The sequence below is a fragment of the Schistocerca serialis genome, chromosome 7 (genome assembly GCF_023864345.2).
Source record: "Schistocerca serialis cubense isolate TAMUIC-IGC-003099 chromosome 7, iqSchSeri2.2, whole genome shotgun sequence".
In the NCBI taxonomy this organism is placed as follows: domain Eukaryota; kingdom Metazoa; phylum Arthropoda; class Insecta; order Orthoptera; family Acrididae; genus Schistocerca; species Schistocerca serialis.
The window spans coordinates 226,416,345-226,440,833 of record NC_064644.1 but is presented as its reverse complement, the minus strand read 5'-3'; the positions used below and the strand labels follow the sequence as shown (position 1 = coordinate 226,440,833).

At 40.5% G+C, this 24,489-nt stretch overlaps 1 protein-coding gene across 6 annotated transcripts in view; it reads right to left on the bottom strand.

The window, feature by feature from the left end:
- The window catches only part of LOC126412793 (uncharacterized), a 113,831-nt gene that overhangs the window by 42,689 nt on the left and 46,653 nt on the right, over positions 1–24,489 (bottom strand). For 4 of the 6 annotated variants that reach the window (XM_050082569.1, XM_050082573.1, XM_050082568.1 and 1 more), the window contains 2 exons: positions 15,281–15,365; positions 925–1,035 (listed from right to left, as the gene is read on the bottom strand). In XM_050082569.1, coding sequence (XP_049938526.1) covers positions 925–1,035; positions 15,281–15,365 — 196 coding nt within the window. Of the gene's footprint in view, positions 1–924; positions 1,036–15,280; positions 15,366–18,377; positions 18,454–24,489 lie in introns of all 6 variants that reach the window. The other 2 variants (XM_050082570.1, XM_050082571.1) reach the window with 2 other exon arrangements.

Genomic DNA, 24,489 nt, shown 5'->3' with positions numbered 1-24,489 from the left:
TTAAATAGTCGCACTGCATACAACACTCACAGCACAGCACTCAGAACACTGCTGTATGGTCATTGGCTGTCGTAGAATGTGTGACGTAGGTGCGCAGAATAATCCTAAACTTGACCACCATCGTTCGTGACTGCAACTATAGCTAGAAATGCCATCAGATTGACACTTAATGAGAGTTTATACAAATTCTGAAATATAATACAGTTGAAAATAAGCGGTTTTGGAAAGTATAACTGGATAGATAAAAAATGTACTCAACCAACTGATGGTAGGAGAAAATACGAAAGTTAAAGAAATGTCAAGCTTTGTACCAATGGCTCCTTATTCTGGCACATGGATCGAAGGGGATGAACAGGAGTGAAAGAGAAGGACTGGCAAGGTTTACAAAATGGGAAGGGTTACAGAAACATTACACATAACTCCAGGTCAGGGGACACTTGCTGATAACACTCGCCTTACTCGAGATTCATGTGACTTTTCCGTAACTCTGATTTCCTAAACCTCGACAGTTCTTTTATCTTCATCCCTCTTCTTTTCCCTTAACCGTTCTGCCAGGAGCAGCAGCAGCCACTGGTTTTGAAACCTTGCAAATTTCCTTAACTTTTATGTGTGTTTTCTCTTGACCCTATCCAATTATATTTTTTTAAAAATATTGTTGGATGTTTTTTGAATCACAGGGGTTGTAGAAGCACTAGGCAAAGCAAAATGTTCCAAATGTTAAAAAATGTTCCAAATAACAAAACTTTTTTTTTCAGATCCTTTCGACACTGTTACCCATTCCTGATAAAATTCTTCATCCAATAATTATTTTAAACATTTCCGCTCAATTCATAAATAAGATGATTAAAAAATCAAGAAAGATAATCAAAATATCTTGGATCATCACAATGGATGAACTTGAACAATATCAGTTCTATAATATACCTTCTTCATCTTCTGCTGGTTGAATATCAATGCGCCTGTCAGCGGCAGTTTGTTTTGCCTGCCCGCCTGGCGTTCGTTCATGTGTTTCTCTTTCTTCTGCTGCTTGCTGGGCTGCAATTACATAACAAAATATTTTGTTCATTGCCAGTTACAAAATATAGGTTTACTAATTTAACCATTTAAAGATATATCTGCTTAAGATGCAAGACAGGGGAAAAACACTGAAAGTTACATTACGATAAAGAACATTTCATTAGCTATAAAAACAGAATTATTATGACACTCTGGAATAACATCATTAATATGTATCTTTACTAAGATGTCATTAAACTGTTGACAAGAAAACTAAACATTCTGGGGCTAATTCAATTTATTTGTATGTAACTGTTGTATTCAAAATGACTGATTGGCAGGGACCTTTCGAACAGCACTAACTAAGCAAAAAGACAGTTATTGGTAATTATAGATATGTTTAATGCTATAAATTTATGCCACTGAGGGTAATGAATCTTTTATGAGTATCTTGTTTAGGATATGAATTGCATAATTTTTCACAGCTGCTGATCATTCCTCTGACAAATATTGTCAGTTAAAGAGACGTACAATATGAATGAGACTATAATACTATGAGTAATATTTGTGATTTCTGAACTGTTGTTATTTGCGTTTGTTATGTTGCATTTTTTGAAATCTAGCAGTGGAAATATTTCCAGGATTAACAAATACGAAAAATAAACACTGGCAAGCATACAGACAGTTTCAATTATTTTGAATGAAGGTTATTCACAGCATGAACTAACTGTACAGAATGATTACAATTTTCATGTGACATTTTTTATGTCACATACACCTGTACCACGCAGAATCCTAACATTGTATATTTTGAAGCAGAGTGAAAGACATACTTTCATATCAAATGTCTTATGCAGTTAAATAAGCACTCTCATGATGCATTTATCCAGTTGACTTTCTCTTTTAACTATGTATGGCTAAGGACTTGTCACTTAAAAAAAACATTATCTGCAAGATAATTTACTGTTATTCTGAAACTCTGCTTATAATGTGTGACAAAAAAAATCACAGCTGTAGTGTATAAGATGTGCAGAGAAGAAGTCATACCTGAAAAACACCAGTGAAATCTGCAATACACGATATCTGATTATTAGTGAATCACTCTCTTTGTAGAGTACAACAGTTGAAATAATCATCAAAGTACAGAGCAACAGTTCTTAAAAATTTTCAGTAATATATTAGTGCAAGAACATAAACCACCAAAGATAGCAGGAGTATTAGACAATGATTCTTGTCCATAAATCCTCATCAGTGTAAATGAGAAGTGGCAAATCTGTATCTTAAATTTATTTGTTGATTCTCTAACTGTTATGGCATTTCGGATGTTTTGCCAAATATCTGCCACAGATAAAATCAATTGAACCTTTAATTTTTCATATGAATTAGTATTTGAGTTGAAGACAATTGTGTCTCAGGCTGTTTCTATATGATACTTTTTATGTGTCATACTGAAGAGACTGCAGAAGTCTACATGCAATTGTAAGTAAACAATATCTACACATGATAATTTAAACAATTTACTGCTTAAAACATGGAATTATTGTACGACACAGATACAGGTAATATAAATTATGCAACACAGCATGCCAAGAAACCACATAGCAAACAAAATTGTTACAACTGTATATATCCAAACAGAGTGAAACTAGTTAACCTTTATAGATACCACAAAAATTAGGAAGTGAAGGATTCCAAAAATTATGCACTACCATACAGCCAAAACAATTCTGTTTTGCACAGATTGCCTGACAATAAAAAGTTACTAACTTCTGTATTTCATTGCACTGAATTTTATGATTAGGCAAAAACGTGGGTTAGGTACACAAAACTGAGAAAGCTGTTAGCTTATTAAACAGTACATAAGCAGCAAGTAGCTTACAATTTCAAGCACATTATGTTCAATAATACTTTTAATTTCTACACCCAAACCACATTACTTTAAAAAGAACTGAATGATGAAGGATATGTCAATGAAAAGAATTTTCTTCTAAAAGAGAAAGCCAGTATGAAACTATTGGTAACTTAGTGTATATTTTATTTGTGTAAGAGAATCACTTATTCTCAAACCTCAAACTTATTTTTATATAAAAGATAACACCAATGGTCTACTTTTTTGGCAACTAAGTAATATTCGTTATTACTGAGATTTGAATTACAACGTACGACATATACCGGTAATAAACAAAAGAGTCAGGGAATGGAGGTGGGTGGGGATTGTTCTAGTTTTCAATCCTGGAACTTAATGCGTTGCAACTACGTTATCAAGTCTTCTAAACTAAAACGTTTTTCCCACTAGGGGAAGCAATATTACTAACTCTGTGCAAATGGGCACACTACTTGTCTCATATTGAAACCAGTGCTCAATTATGTTCCGATGGCAATGTTTAAATATATTTTATGATATGATGAAAGCCATACATTTTTGCACAGCACCAACTACATGTCTCTAAAGTCCATGAAAGTGTGTTCTGCACAAGCCTATTATTTAACTGTTTAAGGGAAAAAGTGTGGAAAACAATTTTTTCTGCAAATTTCAACAAGTTGCATTTTCTTCACAACCTCCTTGCGACTCTTCTTAATGTTAACCTATTCGAAACCTATGAAGTGACTCACCTACAATCCAAATGTGTAGGGAACAATGGACGCTATCTCTTAACGGGTTTGATTCCCAGCTGTATTGAGGATTCTCTCTGCCTGGGGACTTGTGTGTGTGTGTGTGTGTGTGTGTGTGTGTGTGTGTGTGTGTGTTATCATCATCATCATCATTCATGGCAGTGGCTAGATTGGACTGTGTGTGTGTGAGGGGGGAAAAAAAAAATTGGGCTGTGTAAAAGTTGGGACTTTCAATACCAGTTACGCAGCTGACAGACAATTCAATGCAGAAAGTATCTTATGACTAGTCAGAAGGAGAAATGGTGGACGTCCTGTGCATTCTCAAGGAATACAGACGGCAAGTAACATTTTGAACAGAGAAATGAACACACACAGTTGTCTGTGATCTCAAACAGACATCTGTTAGAAGACAACCACCAATAATGGAACACACTTGGGATGTACACAAATTTGCATACTTTATACATGACATTTTCTGGCAGCACTGTCACCAAGACAACTGATTCCAGTTACACTTGTCACAGTGTAAACCATATTGTCTGGAGCCAAAGAACACTTGCACAATTGTATGGTAAGACAAATAGTTCTTAAGCAATGATGAAGTGTAGCTTTCATTCTGACAATTACAACACTGAATTAGTACACATATCCAGTTATACCCATCTGCATAATTTTCTTTGGGGGAGGGTGGTGAGGAAAAGTGGACTGTTAGTTAATTCAGAAAGACTACTGCTTTGTTTCATTAGCAACAATGTTACATAATGTTTTCTGAACAAGAACTTTGCACCTGTTGAATGACACCCTGATTGTGCTCTAGTAATCAATTAGCTGCACAAATGGCTATCAACAGTATTGCAGTAGGGGACGGAAGGTGTAACAATGTGGAATGTATTAAGGTAAAAAGACATGTTTTCATTATATTGGTACACACTGCAGAATGGTTAGGTGTCATGATAATCAGCAGAATAGTTGTGTTTAGGCACATATTTAAAGTAAGTGTGATTCACTCATGTGTCAACCAAAGGACTCTGCCATAAATATATTTTTTTAAAAAAAATCTATTTTGTGTGGGTGATTGTCATAGGAAATTTGCTGAAGTTTTGTAAGTGTGTGCTCCTTAATTTTACATAGTTAGTAAATGGCTGAGTGACTGAATTTATTCATACTGTATTCATATTGAAGGTGATTCTTATGATTGCTTCGAACTTGCAACCACAGATGACAATGTGTAAAAATGTGCAACACAAATCTGGGTTATTGGCAATTAGAAGTGTATGAAATAATATATCAGACATTTCAGAAGAAAGACTATGGCATTTTCTATACAAAAGAATTAACTGTGAGGAGCTTTCTGCAAGCAGTATGTGACATTTATTCAACATCCCCCAAAGTAAATGTGAGAATCAAATTTTCAGCAAACATTAGCCATTTTAAAAACAATTCAACTGATATTGTGTGTGTATTTGCTAATTTTAATGACCTGTGGATTCACCCCCTGCCCCTCCTTGCAGAAGGAAATTATAAATGACAGATGGCAGTCTTGTACCAAAAGAAGCTGTGCAGATTTAATTTGGCTGAAAGGTTATTTTCAACGTTTTGTGAGTTAAAATTCTTTCCCCACTGACTACCATGACAAGTCTTGTAGACTTAAAGGGTGCAAAAATGTATGAGAGAAAAACTTTGTTTGCTGAGGAAATATATCAACAGTGTAATGCACCTAGGCATGAAGGTACTGCAGCAATGGGAAAATGGATAAATCTGAATTTCAAATTAATGGAATATCTACACTAACTACCAGATTTGATATCCTTTGACATCCACAGAGAGCCACATGCAAGGAAATTTGTAGTTGGAAAACTAAGAATCTAGTGAAGAGGCACAGTTACGTATTTTGCACAACTCCTGTAATGATACATCACTTCCACGATGAAATCCATTCACTGTAAAATCCTTGCACTAAGTGCATTGGCCTCAAACAGGACTATTTTTAAAAAGCTAAGTGCATGTTTATCTTGTAAATATAATCTTTCGCACTAAGTCCAGAGACGACCTTGTAGACTTTGAAAGAAATGAATTTGTCACTGAGATCTCTCAACATTCAATATTCATTAGTTCAGACAAGACTGATCAAATTTGTGATATTATGTGAAATTTGCTAATCAAATAAGACTTCATAAAATTCACAGAAGAAATTATACAAGTTTCTATTATTTCTCTCCACTATTAAATCACATTTCAGCTTTATTATTTTGTCAAAGTAAGTAAGGACTGTTCTGACTGCAGTCCTGACATGATTTATCTATAGAAAATCACACCGCTGATTTGGAATTTCTCTGTATTACTCTATCCCTTCCTCCCTAGTGTGTGTGTGTGTGTGTGTGTGTGTGTGTGTGTGTGTGTGTGTGAGAGAGAGAGAGAGAGAGAGAGAGAGAGAGAGAGAAAGTGTCCAATTGCAATACAATTTCCACTCTGATCACATGAAACATTCACCAGCACTGTACATCAGTCTTACCGTTCACAGTTGCTTTGCACAGTGCACCGGGCGGGGGGATCCTCGACATATCTAGTTGGCAAACACTTCATGAGCTACATGAGCAAGACGATGATTCCCACTTCAATAATTCCACTTCTTCAAGGGAGTTTGCATACTCTCTGTGCTGCTCTCAAAACATTCCTACCAAAGTGCCAAAGAAAAAACACGTTAACTACATCCCTGGAAGTGAGAGCAGGCACATGTTATTCGAAAGAGGACGGGAGGAGGTTAGTTCACTTGTGGTCACACTTATTTGATTTCGTCACTCTCTCAATAAAGAATCCAAGGATCTGTTCTCAGAGGGCCTAGTTCCTTTGCGGCTAACTTTTCCTGGTAGTTTACTTTTCTGTTCCCAGAATAAGACTTCCACTCTGCAGTGGAGTGTGCACTGAAATGAAACTCCCTGGAAGATTAAACTGTGTGCTGGACTGATACTTACACTCGGGACCTTTGCCTTTCACAGACAAGTGCCGCCTGAGCTACCCATGCACGACTCATGACCCGTCCTTATAGCTACACTTTGCTGTTAGCATTTAAAATAGATTCAACATAGTTCAGTTTTACACTGCACATGAAAGTGAATTACCGAACAGTAAACAACAAACTCAAAACACAAAGTGCCATTTGTGGAAATGATTAAACTCAAGCAGTAATGTCTACCAACATGGTCACTTAACTAGAATACAGATGAGGCACTAAGATCCATAAGGGCCTGAAGCACACGACTGCCGATCCCACATTTAAGTGAATATCAGAGAAACCAGTGATACAGCTATTCATGAATATTCATATAATTTGTGCCTACATCACAGATAAACCTGACTCGCCATAAGATAAACAGATTTAAAAAACATGAATAAATGCTACAGTCCCACAATCGATGGCGATGTACTATAGGCCCTTACTATTGTCAGCACACCAAATGGATTATTGTATGACAAAATTCAAAACTTAATATACTGTAACTCATTTAGAGAGCCACAAAATAGGTTTACTGTCAGTACAACTTTAACATACAGGGGGAGAAAAATTGTGTCAGGAATTTCTAACCCTGGATACCTGGTGCCAGTAGGAACAAAAATAACTAATGTTGTGTAGGTTAACAACGCACAATTTTTAAACTACGGAAACTTGGCGCCACGCGCTATGATTGGCTGTGGGATTCCCTGTTGCTGGGTGCTCAGGACAATACACGATCGCGAATGCTTTGCCTGCTAGAGATAGCGATGTATCCAAGGTGGCCCACATGCTCGGTGGTAGCGTGCCAGGCTTCCACTCTGGAGGTGAATCAGACAGGGTCCCAACACATCCATTGTAGTTCCATGATAAGAAAATCGGGAACAAACCCAGCAATAGCAATTAGTTTGCTTACAGAAAGCCTTTAACAAATTGTGTCAGCCCCGAAAAGGGGCTTTTTTTCCACTAGGGCATTGATCCATTAATTCCTCTGTTTGTAGGTGGTTCGCATCCAGGTGGGTGAGGTCTGGTGATCATGGGGGCTATGTCCTATGAGCACCTCTGCCAATTACCCAGCCGTGGAAGAGTTCATTTAAATATCCACGCACAGCACAACTGTTACGTGTGTGCACCCCATCATGCTGCAACGACATGAGGTACCGTCAGGAACTCGTGCAAAATGTCACAGAAACCACCGGCGAAACCCTAGCCTATGTTCATAGTCCACCGCAAGCTTTAGGTCTTCGACAGGGTTGAAACTAAATGGATGAGTGACCTCCACGTCATGTCCAACTACTCGAGTACTTGTCGAAGTGCTCGAGAACAGTCTCTTCAAATGCAGCATCCCATCGTGTTCAAGGTATTCCGGCATAACCATGATATCCCGCTAAACATTTGCAGGTGTGGGTGGCATGGCAGTTTGCTGGGTACTGTTCCTCATACAACCGTCGAGCTTCATGTGCATTACCGCCAGCTGGTCCATAAACAAAAACCTCTTCAAACGAACACTGTGCCGCCATGCTTACTGTATAACGAAATTGTAGGGTGTGTGTGTGTGTGTGTGTGTGTGTGTGTGTGTGTGTGTGTGTGTGTGTGTGTGTGTGTGCACTCCGAAACAAAGCGTACATATGAATGCTTCTGACATGAGGTGGACACAAACAGCAAGACCTATTCGACACATGTACGTAGCACATTGGGGCTTGAAAGGGCAAGGGATGTTTGTTTCTGTGAACCGCCAACCATAGCGCTGCCTGTCAAATGACGAATGGCAACAGGGCAATCCCATGGCCAATCGCGCCAAGTTTGCGTAGTTTAAAAATTGTGCGTTGTCGACCTACGTAACACTAGTATTTTTTGTTCCTACTGGCATCGGCTATCCAGTGTTAAAATTTCATGACAATTTTTCTCCATCCTGTACACTGACGCCTGATCTAATTTTATTACACAATGTGTGAATTAGCATATCTGAGGCGTGATCTATAATCTAGCAGGATTTATGTGAAGCGAACGGGGATAAAGGCCTGCCGCAGTGTGCTACCACCTAGTAAACTTGGCAAGGGCTAGCTGTGCACACAGTGAACCGTGCACATTGTTTATCGAATCCATACATATTTGGCCCATAAGGCAATTATGTCATATGAGTAGCGCATGAGCAAAAGCTTCTTAAAACATGCACAAATGAAGTTGTGCTCGTGACCAAGTTGCAAAGTTTCACAGAGACTAAAGGAGCAGTAGCATGGTAGATTTAAGTGCCATATCATTCAGATTGCAACTTCTGTTACACTTAACAGCCTTCAAAGAAAAATAACCAATAAGTCACCAAGGTGTTGAAAGTTAGGGTGTTCCATGCTCTTGCACTCTTACACAGCAGCTGCCACTGGAAATCTGTCTTGCCCTTTCAAAGCAACCATCCCAACATTTGCCTGAAGTGATCTAGGGAAATTACGGAAAACCTGAATCAGGATGGCTGGACGCTTGTTTGACCCACTGTCCTCCCAAATGCAAATCCAGTGCGATAACCACTGTGCCACCTCACTTGGTAAATGTCATTGTGTCTGGCCGTGGATGAGCAAGTGATCGTATATATGGCAGAGTGGGGATGGGGAGGAAGAGACATAATAATAGAGAGGGAAGTGGAGGGAAGAGTGCGGAAGGGAAAGAGTGGAGGGGGGCGAGTGAGTGGCGGGGTGGGGGGAGGGCGAGGGGGGACTCTGGCAGGAGGGCGAAGGGGGAGAGCGGCGGGAGGGGGGGAGACTGGTGGGAGGGGGAGGGGGCCAGAAACCGGCGAGGCGGCAGAGGGGGCCAGAGGAGGGGGCCAGAGAGTGGAGTGGGGGAGGAGGAGAGTGGAGAGAGATTTGGATGTGAGACAGAGGCTCAACAAGGGAGCGAAAGGAGTAGGCGAGGGATTGAGGTGAGGGGGTAGTCAGAGGGATGGCGGCAGTGAGGGGACGCTGAGGGGCAGTGAGGGGACGCCGAGGGGCAGTGAGGGGACGCCGAGGGGCAGTGAGAGAGTACTGTGCACGACAGCTGCAGAGAGCATCCCAGTGCCATCTGTGACTCATGAACTATGCAATTTGTGTCCGGCGAGCACCTTCTGTCTTCTGTCGCTTGTCAATCTACTTATTGCAGTAGCTAGAACTGTACTGTACCTATTTTGCATGTGGCTATGCCATATGTTGTAAGCACTGCCAATGCCTGTCCTGTGATATTGTTAAATATACATGTTCTGGAGGTGACACCATTTCTTTTTTTATGTTGTGTGTTTCAATATAATTAGCAAGAATGCTGGCAGAAGTAAAGCTGTGAGGACGGGGCGTGAGTCGTGCTTTGGTAGCTCGGTTGGTAGAGCACTTGCCTGCGAAAGGCAAAGGTCCCGAGTTCGAGTCTTGGTCCAGCACACAGTTTTAATCTGCCAGGAAGTTTCATGCTGGGCATTGTTTGTGTTCTTAACATAACCACAAACTACATGCATCATGCTATGCCAAGTGTGTCAATGGAAGTGATGGTACGGTAATTTCGGCAACAGCAGTTATAGGGGTAGAAATGTCAGGAAGCCTCGTCCATATTGCTCTCCTGGCCATTGGCTACTAATCCACTACTGTTCCCGCCTTATGACAATATGGTGGAAGAGTGGGAAGCGTAGGAGAAGTGTCTTTCGTAGGACTTTGCCACATTCCAGGTAACAGATCGAGCCATAATAAAATCATTTTTGTCGTGGATCTCACCCAATATGTACCAGATTTTGTGCAGACTGTCTTGTCTATGTAACAGGCACCACTGACCTTTGACGAAATGTGTGCTGTCGTCTTAACTACCTACTTTCACAGACACTAGCAGGTTACTGCATCCTATGTGGAAGTTTATCAGTGTCTTAAACAGCCTAATCAGTTGTACCACATCTGGTGGGCTGAAGTGCAGTAGTTCAGTAGGAAATGGCATTTTGTGACTATTAAATAAGGAATCTTATACAGAGGTGAGGATTAATGGTGCGATCATTAGGGGTGGCTCCAGAAAAGACTTTTCTCTGAAAGCTCTACATTAGGAGGACTGTACTTTGGAGGACATTCTAAAATGGCCCAACCCTTCAAAGTTTCACAGGTCACAGGCAATCAATTAGGATTCTGGGGCATAGTGGTGGTTGTCACGTCAGACCTGGAAGAGACTGATCCAAATGCTGCTACACTCTGGCTCCATATCACTAGCCATGAAAGAAGTCTCAGCCCCTGACTGGTGCTGGTTTCAGTCATGCCAGGGCTGTTTTCGAACACATGGCTGAGAGGACTGCCCTGATAGTTGGCCACAGTGCGAGGCACGCCAGAAGAAAGGACATCTCGCATCTTGTCTATCACACTCTCGACGGAAAACACTCACATTTACAGGAGTGCCTACTAAATTTTCAAACTTATCTCCAACTGGGAGTGCCACCCTTATATCCACAGCTTGAAGCTGTTCCACTTAAAGGACAATTCACAATCGCAGCAACATACTGAAGTGTCATACAGCACCACACCTTCCCTGTGGTTCACAACATGGATACAGACCATCTATCTGGCCTTGATTCTTTTCCCATTTTCAGTCCAGCTGGGCACAGAAACAGGACTGTTTTGAGAATTGGAACCCATCAGTAAGGATTACTCTGACATTTTCTCTTGCGCTCTACAAAAAGTGAAGAACTTCACAGCACCAATTAAATTAAAGAAATCAGTGTGACCTTGCTTCTTCTGTGGATGATCTGTGCCACTCAAACCATGTGATGATGTCAAGAATGAGCTAGATTCATTGAGAGCCTTGGACATTATTGAATCCATGTCTGTAAATAAGTGGGCAAAATCTCTGGTTATTATGAAAAACCATCAGGGAAACTGTGTGTATGTGGAGACTAATGTTACGGACAATTCTCAGTCAGAGATTGACACATATGAAAACCCGACAACCCAATCACTGCGCCCATGGGAGGTCAGTGTTTTTCAAAGGTCGTTCTTTCCATAACTTACCTACCTGGATGAGGATTTGCAGAAAGTCCTGGCAGTCAATTTGCTGCACAGATTGTGTCATTCCCAATACCTAGTTTTCATGGTGGTCAGTACCCCACCATTCTTTCAAAGGTTCTTCGAACAACTGCTGTAGGATATTGCGGGCTCTAGGAAGTATCCAGGTGTCATTGTGGTGACAGGAGCCAAAACAGACGAACACTTTGGAAAGTTGCAGTGGCTGTTATACACCCTCCAGTTTGCAGGCTTCAATCTCAAACAATTTCTCTTTTCTCAACTGTCGGTGGAATACCTAGGACTCATCATCTCTCACGAAGGTATTAAGCCCACACACAAGCTGGTTGAAGCAGTCTTTGCACTTCTTCGGCCCACAAATTTGAAGGAGTCCCTTTCCTCCTTGGGAAACATAATGTATTATGGAAAATTTATCCCAGATGTGCTGTTTATTATGCACCAACTCACAATCTGCAGAAGAAGTACATGTCTTTTGTATGGCTGGAGACATGCAAACAGGGATTCAAGGCACTGAAGCAGGTGCTCCTGTTGGCATTATGTCTCACCACATTTCAACCGGGCAAACAACTAGTGGTGCACCAGACACCTCTGAATGGTGGCTGTGGGTTGTCCTGGCACAGTGACACACACACACACACACACACACACACACACACACACACAAGTATCGGAGTATCAAATTGCATTTGCATCAAAGAAGCTCAATACCATGTAAAACTGATATTCACAAATGGAAAATATGGGCCATTGAGATCTTTGCACTGAAGAAATTTCAATTTCACTTCATTATTAATCTCACTCTTTGGTCCTGCAGCAAAGCTACCTGAGAGGACAGTCCACCAACTCCAGCACTGGGCACTTGTTCTCAGCAGGTATAATTACAAAATTCACTTCCGCAATATCATTACACCTGCCAACGCAGATGCCCTGTCTCATCTCCTGATGAGCCCCAATTCAGAGGTAGACAAAAGTAAGATCTTATGCTTCAGTTGGACGAAGAGGCTCATCAGGCAGTGGACACTTTTTCACCCATAACTGTGTGGCTACAGCCATGGTCAAGAACACCGGCTTACAACAACAGGGCTGGTTGGACTGCATTTCAGGTTGGGACTCCCACCTGTTGTAGCATTACTTCCACCTCTGCCACAGGCTAATCCTAATGGATGGAATTATCCTACTAACCGTGGACCAAAGGTCTCCACTGGTAGTTCCGTTGGAACCTCTGTGCCCAACAATGTACGGCTTTCGAACCAAAGTCACTGGGGAGGGTGGGGTTCTTCATGACCTTAACTCCTCATCTGGCACCAGGTGTACTGGCCATGCATAGACCAGCAAGGCAACATCCAGTCTGCAACTGTCATCAGTGTGAACAACAGCAAAGAGGCTCCCCGCCAAACACTCTCACCCTGGCTGACGCCCTCACGTCAGTGGGAGTGGATTCACGTCAACTTCATGAGCCCCTTTCTGGCTGACTGTCCTTGATTCACACTTGACATTTCTGTACATAGTCAATTGCTGGTCTACAAGTGCAAAGGTTATGGTCACAGTATCCAGCAGAATTTTCATTACTGAAGGACTTCCTCTCACACTGGTGCTGGACAATGGACCACAATTTCGCTGCCATGTTTGTGAGGAGTTCTGCCACAGGAAAGGCACCGAACACCTATTGTTTCTATCTTTCTGCCCCCAAATAAATGGTGAGTATGAAAGATTCATGCAAACATTTATATCACAGATGAAGAAATACGTGGTTGACTCTCCTAAGGATGACGCACAAACACTTTTTATAGTTCCTACAGGTTGACGCCAATGTGGGCAAATAGTTTGGGGGAGCTCTTACAAGGCCATCAGCTCTTCGCATCCCTCAATCTCTCTCTGCCAATGCCTGTGGAGCTGTCCATGGCACTGTCTCCAGACTTCCAGCCGGGCACCCACACGTGTGTGCGAGGTTTGGGACATCATGATAAATGGATTCTGGCAGTCTTCTGGCAGTAGTATTGACATCGAGAGTTCACTCTGACTGAGGTGGACTCAATGGTGGCATGTCATCAAAATCAGCTCCGTCTGCCGAAGGGGACCTAGCCATCATTGCCTCTGGGCCCTCTGGTAGACACACATCACGCAAGGCGCCCTTTCATTTCTCTTCCACTGGGCCCTCTGCTATGTCCCGTTCTGCTCCCAGGCTGTTCCTGCCCTTGGTTCTCAGTCCTGGTCAAATCTTTGTCTTCCTCTGTTTATAGGCTGCCCGAGATGAACCGGACAACACAAGATCAGGCTGCTGTACTGTGTCTGCCAGCACTGCCCCAAGCACTGCAGCTCCCTACCGCGCCAGAACTTAACATGGATGTAGAGTCATTTCTTGTAACAGTTTCAGAGCTACCGAGAATCCAACTGCACTGCTGGGTCATGACCTGCACTGCCAGGCCATCTAACACTTACGAAGACAGAAGCCTGGTTTGGAGCACTACCTGTACACCTGGCCAGGTGGGGATTAACTCAGCATGACAGTTGCTGCTTCCCCATGGAAGAAGGTACGAGGTAACCCACTGGGCTACCAGATTCACGTCTGGCACCAGTCGATGTCTCCAATGTCGGCTGTCACTCCACTGCTGGCGCACACAATATGACAGTCACTCCATGTCCACATTGCGAAGCATGGTTGCCAGTTTGAGACAATGCGGCCAAGGAGCGGCACAAAATGGCTGTGCAGGCACCTCCCTGCACCAACTGTGACAAACCGTCTACATATGTGATTGCCAGCCGGCTATCGGCCTCAGTCTGCTCTCGCTCATCATGCCCACATATACTATCTGCTGCGAGCTGTTGTCCTGTGACATCATTAAGGAGGCGTTGTCTTGTGTTTTTTATGCTGTGAGTTACAATATGGAGGGCCAATCAGAGACGGAGGGGCAGGGGAGGAGGAGGAGATTAGTATTTAACGTCCCGTCAACAATGAGATCATTAGAGACAGAGCACAAGCTCGGATTAGGGAAGGAAATCAGCTGTGACCTTTCAAAGGAACCATCCCAGCATTTGCCTGAAGCGATTTAGGGAATTCACGGAAAACCTAATTCAGGATGGCCGGCGACGGTTTTGAACCTTCGTCCTCCCGAATGCGAGTACAGTGTGCTAACCACTGCGCCACCTCGCAGTCAGAGACGGAGTAAGAAGGAGAAGTAATGGGAGGGGAGGGAGAAGTATTGGAAGAGAAGGGAGAAGTATTGGGAGGGTTGGGATAGTGGGAAGGGAGGGGAAGGGCAGCACAGTCGGAGGGGGAAGCAATGGAGTGGGGCAGGAGAGGCTAGGCAAGAGACAGGGTGGTGCTGGAAATACGGGAAGTACAAGGAACAGCTACACAGCTTGGTGTGCAGCTTATGTTAAGTTCTCCGCATGAAATCTAATTTTGAGAGCAGTTCTGTGCTGGCAAGTGAGGCTTATGGCGCTTTTTTTTTTTTTTAATGGCAATTCCATTAATGTCTGCTATATAACACTGCAGATAACAAACAATGAAATTGTCATTTAGCCACTATGCACAGCATTTCTGACTAGTGATAGTGCATAGCAAATACACTAAGCTACATACTGGCTTTTCTTTGTAAAATATTCTAAAACACAAAACACGAGCATGTATGATATGAATGACCATCGAAATTGGTGAAATGGGTTTTTGACCTACCGGACTTACCACGATTCTTGGCTGCTATGTACGCCACATAAGCCGGGGAATTGTGATACACTTTCAAATTTTTCTCATACTCTAACTGAAACATGAGAAGAAAAAAAAAGAAAGGAAGGAAAAGAAGATGTCAAGTGTGTACTATGTCTCTTTGATGAAGAAGATTAAAAGTCAATTATGGCCTTGGATCTGCTGGGAATATCCAGGTCAGTATGCTGTCAAAGGAAGAAGCATGAGTGACATTAAATGAAACCCTTGCGCTGGCACACAAAGTGGGACATCTATGTGGTTTGTTGAGTCTGTGCAAAGAAGCGTTCTACAGATATAAACAAATTATAGCACAGGGTTAGGAACACACAACATCCTAAGCCTCAGCAACTTTTTGAATAACTGTGTGCAGATGTGCATAAAGCAAGCGAACACAACCCTGCTGGATCACTTATGCATTGTCTAGCATGTTGCAGATCTCAGCACCACAGTGAAGACCACTTTGATGATGAACTGATTACATCCAGACTGATTTTATTGGATTGGTGCACACAATGATAATGTAACTAAATTCAGCGTAACAACCAGTGCACCCACTTTGGTAGTAGTCAATAATAGCTCACAAATTCCATGTATGTGAGGACTGTGGAATGTGTTTCTTCACAACTGCTTGCTTGCATATAATAAGCACACTTTTGGTCCACATAGCTAGTTCTTTTTCCTGGAGGGGGGGTGGGGATTTAATTCCAATATTATCACTACACAAAATACAGATAGAAATAATGTCATTATATGAAACCGAGGGCCCCACCAAAAGACATGCGATATTAAGGCAAAATTGTTTCTTAAATTTATTTACATATTCTCAAAGTCAAACACAAACTCGTATGCATCACTGAACACAGCTTTCATTTTATTTAAAAGTGATATACACAACTGCAGCAGACTGAAATTACATGTATGCACAAAAGCAATTTGAGGCACAGTGCATTCACAAATACTGTTTTATTTTATTTTCCTGTCCCAAATGTTCAGAAATTTTATTTTGCATGCAGAGTGGACCAAAAGAACATGTTATAAATATCGACAGTTGGAATCTATTACAGAAAAATAATAAGTCCTTTAAAAACAAAACTAGCGAATATCAGAAACTAATAACGCAGTTGCTAGACTGGAGACATGTCACATGCAACTTATGTGCCTGAATATCAACACTGCTAAGATAATCATCATTTCTAAGTGATTTGCTGATGTCAAATATACGACTGGAGTGAACCTCAAATGAGCGATTACTAGTTTCAATAAATCTACCTTCCCCTCAAGAAAGGCAACGATTCTTTATAGAAATCCCCTCACTTTTACCCTAGATTCCACACAAAGTAAGTTAATAGCCAATAATGTGCATCAATGTTCAAAACTAACTATAAGAAACATTAATGTTGGTTCTCTAACACAGCACATAAACTGTGGAAATGGGAAGCGGCCCATCATGTAGTAAAGTAAAGATACTTGTTTGTATCCAACAATTAATATTCGAAACAATCTTTGTTAATATACATCCACCATCAAACTGCTTAATTTTTCTGGCCCTATCAATGATACGTTTGTTGCTACAGTTACTGACTGCAGAAAGATAATTACCTGAGTTCACCAACTATTGTCTCCATTTACTGTGAAAATTGTAGTTGGGGAAGTGGGATTAATTATCTCAAACACCTTACAGATTTCAAACTACTGTCTATGAATAAAGACTGATGACAGGACAGTAAAGACGGCAGTTGATTGAGAGACTTCACATGGCACATTTCAAATTATGTTAACTTCAATCATTCATTATTAAAGATCATCCACTGCACTGTAGAAAATACTAACAATTCAAAAAAATGAAGATATCATAATTCGTTCAGTATAAAATGACAGTATAGAACTTTAAGTAACATCTATTTTACACTGTATGTGTGTAAATCAGATACAATCAAGAACGAATTCCTAAATGGACCAGACTGTCACCTTTTATTTGAAAAATGAATATTGAAAGACGTCTTCTGTGTGAGAACACTACCCCAATTATTAAAAATTCAGATTTTCTCAGAAACAATTCTAGCCATTATACAGAACTTACGTGACTTACTGATTATACATTGGGTAAAAACTGAAAGAAATCACTATTTTATAAAGGCTTACTTTTTTAAATTTTCTCTTGATGTATTTCTCACAAACAGTTAGATAAAAAAAATGAATTTGCAACAGATTCACAAGCTATCGAAAATGCAGACTTTGTAAATAAAAGTGTGTTAATACATGGTAATATGTTTTCTAATAGCTGCTGATAATGGCATTTGGGAAAACTGGACAAAACTGAAAAGATTATTTATTCTAAATTGTTCTTTCCCTCCACATGCAAGCTTAGTGTGTTACTGCTTGCCTTTAAAATTTATATATATTTTCTTTATTAGTTGATAAACTGTATATATTTCATAGTTTTGTGATTCCGTGCATCAGTTTTAGTTATCTGCTTAGTGCACACAATCTTCAGCTAAAGCAGAGTGGGTCAACCATTAGGGGACTCCTCATGCACTATTTCTGTAAAATGTGGAATTCAATAAACTGAGTAAGTGGCAAACTGATCGCTAGTAAGATCTACTATATCAAGGCACAATCCAAGCACTTACAATGCACTCAGTTTGCTGGAAAAGTGTAGAAGCAATTCCTACATAGTATATTAGGAACTGGCCTTTTATCTTGTTTACATGAAATCGGGTATTATTGACTTTCAGATTTCTGAGGCACATAAGCTATAAAACTGAGCTACAATTCCACACTCTTACTGGCAAATTACTATTAAAGAATGACTAATTATACCCTTAGCTATGAAGCAACCATTATTTACAGGCAGAAAGTCATCAACACAAACATGAAGGCCAGCACCTTTTACCATTACACAGAGGTTTATATGTATGCCAGTTCAAAGGTTTCATAAGAAGCAGGTTTTTATAACAAAGTGGGTTCAACAGACACAAGGGAATGTGCCACCCTGCAGTGACAGAGCGGGTCAAGACAAAATGAGGTGTGTATGCCCAGGGCCCACCATCAACTTCTGGTGGCCTACCTTTCGTCTTTGCAGTCATCCACGCCACATATGCTGGAGAGCTGTGATATGATTTCATTGCGTCGTTATATAACACCTGGAAATAGGTTCACACACAAAACAATATCACCAGACATCAACAATATTAAGAATAATGGATATAAATTACAAGAATTCATGTGCTGGATCATCTGAAGACCTAAATAAGTAATTACTTTTAAACATACTGTGACCCTGTTCAACGAAATAGATTCATAAGTCATAACCAAACAGAATTTAATTTACTCTACTAATAGGATTAATACTGGAAACAAAAGCTTTAATGTGTTACAAGCTGCCTCACCTAAAAGGTTACCTTCAGCACACAGAACAACACTAAACATGGAAGATAACATGTTTTCTGACTGAAGTAACAAGTTACGGTAAGTGAGCAACTACATACGGAAAGGAATGAGCAGTGGTTCAGCAGGACATATAAAAGTGACTGCAGCTAGTAAACATGCTGTCTTCATTTAAGAACAACCCCGCACGCGCACACACACACACACACACACACACACACACACACACACACACACACACACAGAGAGAGAGAGAGAGAGAGAGAGAGAGAGAGAGAGAGATAGATAGATATGCTCTGTCCAGTCACTGAGTTTATGTGGCCTACTATTCAATGTTTTGCCTACGAGGTGAGATATTATTTTTCCTTAGTTTTTTGATCTTCCATTCAGCATGCTCCATTAATTTGGACATATACATGTTTCATGTAGAAGCACCTCTAATCCTCTAGACAAAGTAGAAAACTTTGTACACAATAATTCCGCGAAGTGAAGGTTTTGTTACAATCTGAATTACACTGCTCTTTCTCATATGCTCAGGAGGAGAAATAAATCATTAGTGACCATCCACTTTCTCACAAACAATTGCCAAGTAATACACTAAAAAAAAAAAAAAAAAAAAAAAAAAAAAAAAAAAAAAAAAAAAAAATCAACAATGTTGGTGTTTTCCCTTTGTCAGTCTCAGTCTGAGATTTCTCCCTGTACTGAACTGCTTTTGACAATTGATTGGCTGGTTCGTTGAATTGGGGGAGGGGACCAAACAGTGAGGTCATCGGTCCCATTGGATTAGGGAAGGATGGGGAAGGAAGTTGGCTGTGCCCTTTCAAAAGAACCATCCCAGCATTTGCCTGAAGCAATTTAGGGGAATCACAGAAAACCCAAATCAGGATAGTCAGACATGGGTTTGAACCCCGTCCTCACGAATTAGAGTCCTGTGTGCTAACCACTGCACCACCTCGCTTGGTTGATGACTGATATGGGAGTTCTGTGCTTCAAGTATCATAAACATAAGAAAATACAAAAATCCAATTGCTGCGTGGTCTCCCTGTAAGTGTTCACTGTATACATAGAAGATCCAAAATAGGTCCTCACATCCTTTATGACACCACTGAAATAAATTTCTGAGATGTGACTGTCTCTTCAAATGAAGAAACATAAAGAAATGCTTTTTGTTATTAAAGACGATTCACTGAATAAGAATGGACTTTCTAAATGAGCACTGAAAATGGTTAGTATAAAGGAAGACGAAAAGCCCTTAAGCTCAGCGTCTTCTAGCTGACAGAAGTGACACACTTCAATAGAATTCTCTTCCCCTCAATTTGATGATAAATTAATGACAGCAGTGCTATATGCAAGTCAAAATCCTCAATTCTAAGACTGATTTTTATACCCAGAACCTTAACTAGGCATGATCTTGTTGGAAGTGGTATGTTTTCAATGCATTTATCTAAACAGTTATGGTTTTAACATGAACCCCACAGCACAGTATATTTTTCATATACAGAAAATCACCACCAGAGGCAAAAGACAAGAGAAATCCTAGAACTAACTGGGAAATTAATCTTGGACCTTTGGCACTGAACCATCAAGCCAAAAATATGTGAATTATGAACGTTCAGTGACAATTTGGAAGATCTCATCATATACAAGAACAGGTTGTGGCATAAGTTGGACCTTATAAAAGCTTCCAACCTTTCTTTCAGTGATTTGAAGCATATAAAGGAGCAGGCTTATTCACAGTTACACTGCAATATAGAACATTCTTGTCAGTACTTCCTGTAACCACTTTGATCATAAAAAGAATAGAGATGATTGAAGAATGACGATTTTTAGCTGTTGTGTATGAACTTAGATATCCCAGGGGAGTGGGTGACAACTGAAGAGTAACAGACTTTCTTTCAAGATTTTTGTCCCTTCTTAGAATATTTGCTGAAAGAAATAATGAAACATGGAATAATGGTCTTGGCTTTGACAAATTAAAGATAAGTTTATCTTCTGAACTTTGAAATATTTTCAGTCAGTCAGTCAGATAAGCCTTCAAATAAGTGGGAGACTACGAAACAACTTTATTACGGAAAATGATATCACCTAATAACAGAATAATGTCCTCTGTTTTGGATCTTTTTGATTCTTGTCGACTTGACTGAACATACATTTTTGGCATATCAATATATAAAGTAACTACGTAAGATATGGTACACATGTGACTTTATATGAACTTCCCCCTCCTCCACCCCAAGGAAAATAGTAACATCCAGTTATGTAACTAGGGACCAGAAAAATTCACATTTTGTAATAAATGCGAAATAGATGTGAATTCTACATCAAAATGCAAAAACGCGAAAGTACTTAATAGACATTGTTTCACAGTGAATTATATCCAAATCAACTATTTATCAGAGATAGTTTGAAATAGCTTTATCTTCTGCATACAATATCGAAAATGTAGGCAGTTGCTGGCATTGTACATCAATTGGAAAGATAATGTGTGCAACATACTTGCAAAATAAAACTTACGGACGTAAAGATGTATCAATGCATTCAACGATCCAGTACGATGCCAGCTGTGGACGGTTGAATGGTATGGTCAATCGCTGCATAATGCAACGTGGTACTTAGCTATGGGACTTAGCATTTTAAATGAAAGACATGAGTACATTTGTTCGTTCGCTAAAGCTCAAAAGATAGTATAATGCAGACAATTTTAATGTGGCAAATTACATGGCAGATGTTTTGAACCGTAGTTGTATCAAATACTGCTAGAGGTAGGGCCTGAAGTACATCGTTAACAAAACTCTACTGACATTAACAAAGCTGTCCTCGAATGCTATGTGCTATGTGTTGCTTTCTTTTCTTATTTTGAAATAAGTGAAGCGACTAATCCTGGTCAAACATGGATTTTGATTATGATTCTTACAACACCAGAAGAGACTGGCAATCCCTGTTACAATGTGTCAGTTCTGCTGTAGGATACTGCCCAGTGAAATGGAGGTGGGGGATTGTTTTCCCGCACTGCTCCTTCCTCTGTGGTGGTCAAAATTCTCATCCATTTACACTCATGGCCATCTGCAACAACGGCCTACAGCACAACAGCAATTGGCAAACAAAACCTGTAACATTTTTTGACAGTGCCGAAATTCTTCCCGTAACATTAAAATCAAGTTGCTGTACACTCGGTTCTGCTACTACACTAAGTGACTTGTCAGTTCTATCTGTAGCATTGCCAAGCATGGACCATAGGTCTATGAATGCCCACGAAAGGTCGAAATTAGTAGTCCACAGATGTTTTTGATCTTCAAATTGGGCAGAAGAAGACAAATAATGTCTGGAAACACCATATATCGGACACGCATTCACTTAACTGGTGGGAAAATGCTGCTGCCTTACAACGGACCAATCATTTTTGAAAGCTTAAGTGCAGCCAAACGAAGAAAACAAAGGCCTTTATGGAAGGAAAAAATGTTGAAGTTTTTGGAAAACTGAACATTCAATTTTCCAATCAGCATTTTTTTTAAACAGTCAATTCCAAAGAACTAATAATTTGTTTGTCTTCACTTACGCAGCGAGACAACTGTTTAAATTTGTGCATCTAATCATTCAAAAAGGAAATAAATGCGACAAATTTTCACAAAAACAGACATGAATTTTGTCCAAAATCGATGCTAAATTTTTCCAGTCCGTTCACACAAGCCGTAGTTAAGCAAAACATGTCTCTCCCATGGCATAAGCACTATCATATTTTAACTTGGTTTCATGCTGAGCTCACAAACAAAGAAAACCACGAGATTAATTCATTACAAAACCGACAAATTTTGGGAAAATTTCTGAAATGTCATCTGAGGAAGTAAACAACAGGACCAATGTTTGTTCTTAAATCTACTAGTTTATCAATATACGACGTGCTATCCAAAATTTTCAGGACTGGTGCTGCCATCTGTTGAAAACTTTACCTTTGGACTTATGGTCACCGTCACCCTGGAAGTAGTTCCCATCCGCACGTACACACTGGTCCTTGTACTTCTGCCACTGGCCCAACGTTTTCTGGGAGTCCGGTTCTTTGAAGGTGTTTATCACAGCCAGCGATGCTTCTTGAATCCTTTCTTGAGTGTCAAATCGGCTGCCTTTCAACTGAAGTTTCAGTTTTGTGAATAGAGCGAAGTTGTAAGGTGCCAAATCTGGCGAGTACAGTGGGTGGGGTACAACCGCCATGTTGTGTTTTGCCAGAAAGGTCCTGGTGAGCAAGGACGTGTGACAAGGTGCATTGTTACGATGCAACAGCCATTTCCCTTGACGCCAAAGTTCGGGCCGTCGTCGCTGCAAGTTTTCAAGGAGCCGTCACAAAACAGCACAGTAGTATGCAGAATTAACTGTTTGGTTGGGTGGGACAAATTCTTTGTGCACAATTCCCTTGGTATAAAAGAAAATGATGATCATGGTCTTCAGTTTGTTCTTCATCTGTCTCACTTTTCTGGGTCTTGGAGAGCCCAGGCTCCTCCACTGGGATGATTGCTACTTTGTCTCTGGGTCATAACAGTAAATCCAGCTCTCGTTGACGGTGATAACCAATGACAAGAAGGTTGGATCATCAGATGCGGTCTGACAAAAGTCCGTGCACACTTCAACACGCTGTGCCTTCTGATCGACAGTCAAGATTCTTGGCACAAATTTTGCGGTGACACAATTCATGCCCAATTCATCAGTCAACATCCATTGACATGTCCCATAAGCAATACCCACTCCATCCACAAGATCTTGAATGGGTCCATCGAAAATCGCCGCACACCAAACACAGAGTATTACGGAAATCACTGTGGACACGCAACACGTCCTCCCAGCTGAAAGCCACTCTGCACACTGACTCATCAGATGCACCTAGCGGTGCAAAGATCTACTACTCCTACTTTCCAGATGGCAGTACCAGTCCCAAAAATTTTGGATTCCACCTCATATCTACATCCATTCTTGGAAATAATTTTCCCAAATGGAAACAAATACATGCATTACTGTGACACTGCCAAGGGAAAAAGAATGACATAAAAAACAACAACTCTCTCCCAAACACAACAGCTCTCTCCCCCTCTGTACACACACACACACACACACACACACACACACACACACACACACACACACACACACACAGTTTCACTGGTTGGACCATCAATTGGTGTGTAGTACAGTTTTTACCAGTTTTGTTACCAGTATTTAAACTGTCTAAGCTGAGGGGCTCGGGTGTAAAATGTAGCTTACATTTTGGGCAAGAATGACTTATGCAGGATATGATGCAGTATCTTGCATTTAGAGTTAAACATATGAGTAAGTTTTCAAAAATAACCGCAGATGGCAGAAGAATACAGTTTATCCTTTCCTGGTAACTAGAAACCACTGCATGTATAACATGGTATGTGCGCCAAAATGACTACTAGGAGGAAGTTAAAGTTTGGAGGGAAGATGAATGTGAACAATACTGAAGTGTTAGAACGGCTATTAAGCATTGATTAAGAGTTTGATGACTGATTAAAATCCATTTTGCCAAGAGACAGAAAATGAAAGACATGAAAGTGGTTGTAAGGATGAAAATTAGGTAAGAAGTGTCACTAATCGCGCATTTACACAATGACATCTGCTGTAGTTAACGTGTTATACATGGTATGCAGAGGTCCATGACCCACTGAGGCAATCAAACTGAATGATGTTTTTGCTTGTTTCCAATACTTACGAGATATTGAAAGTAGCTAAGAAATCCAAAGCAAATGATGAGAGCAATGAAAGTGAAATCTGAATACCAGTATTAA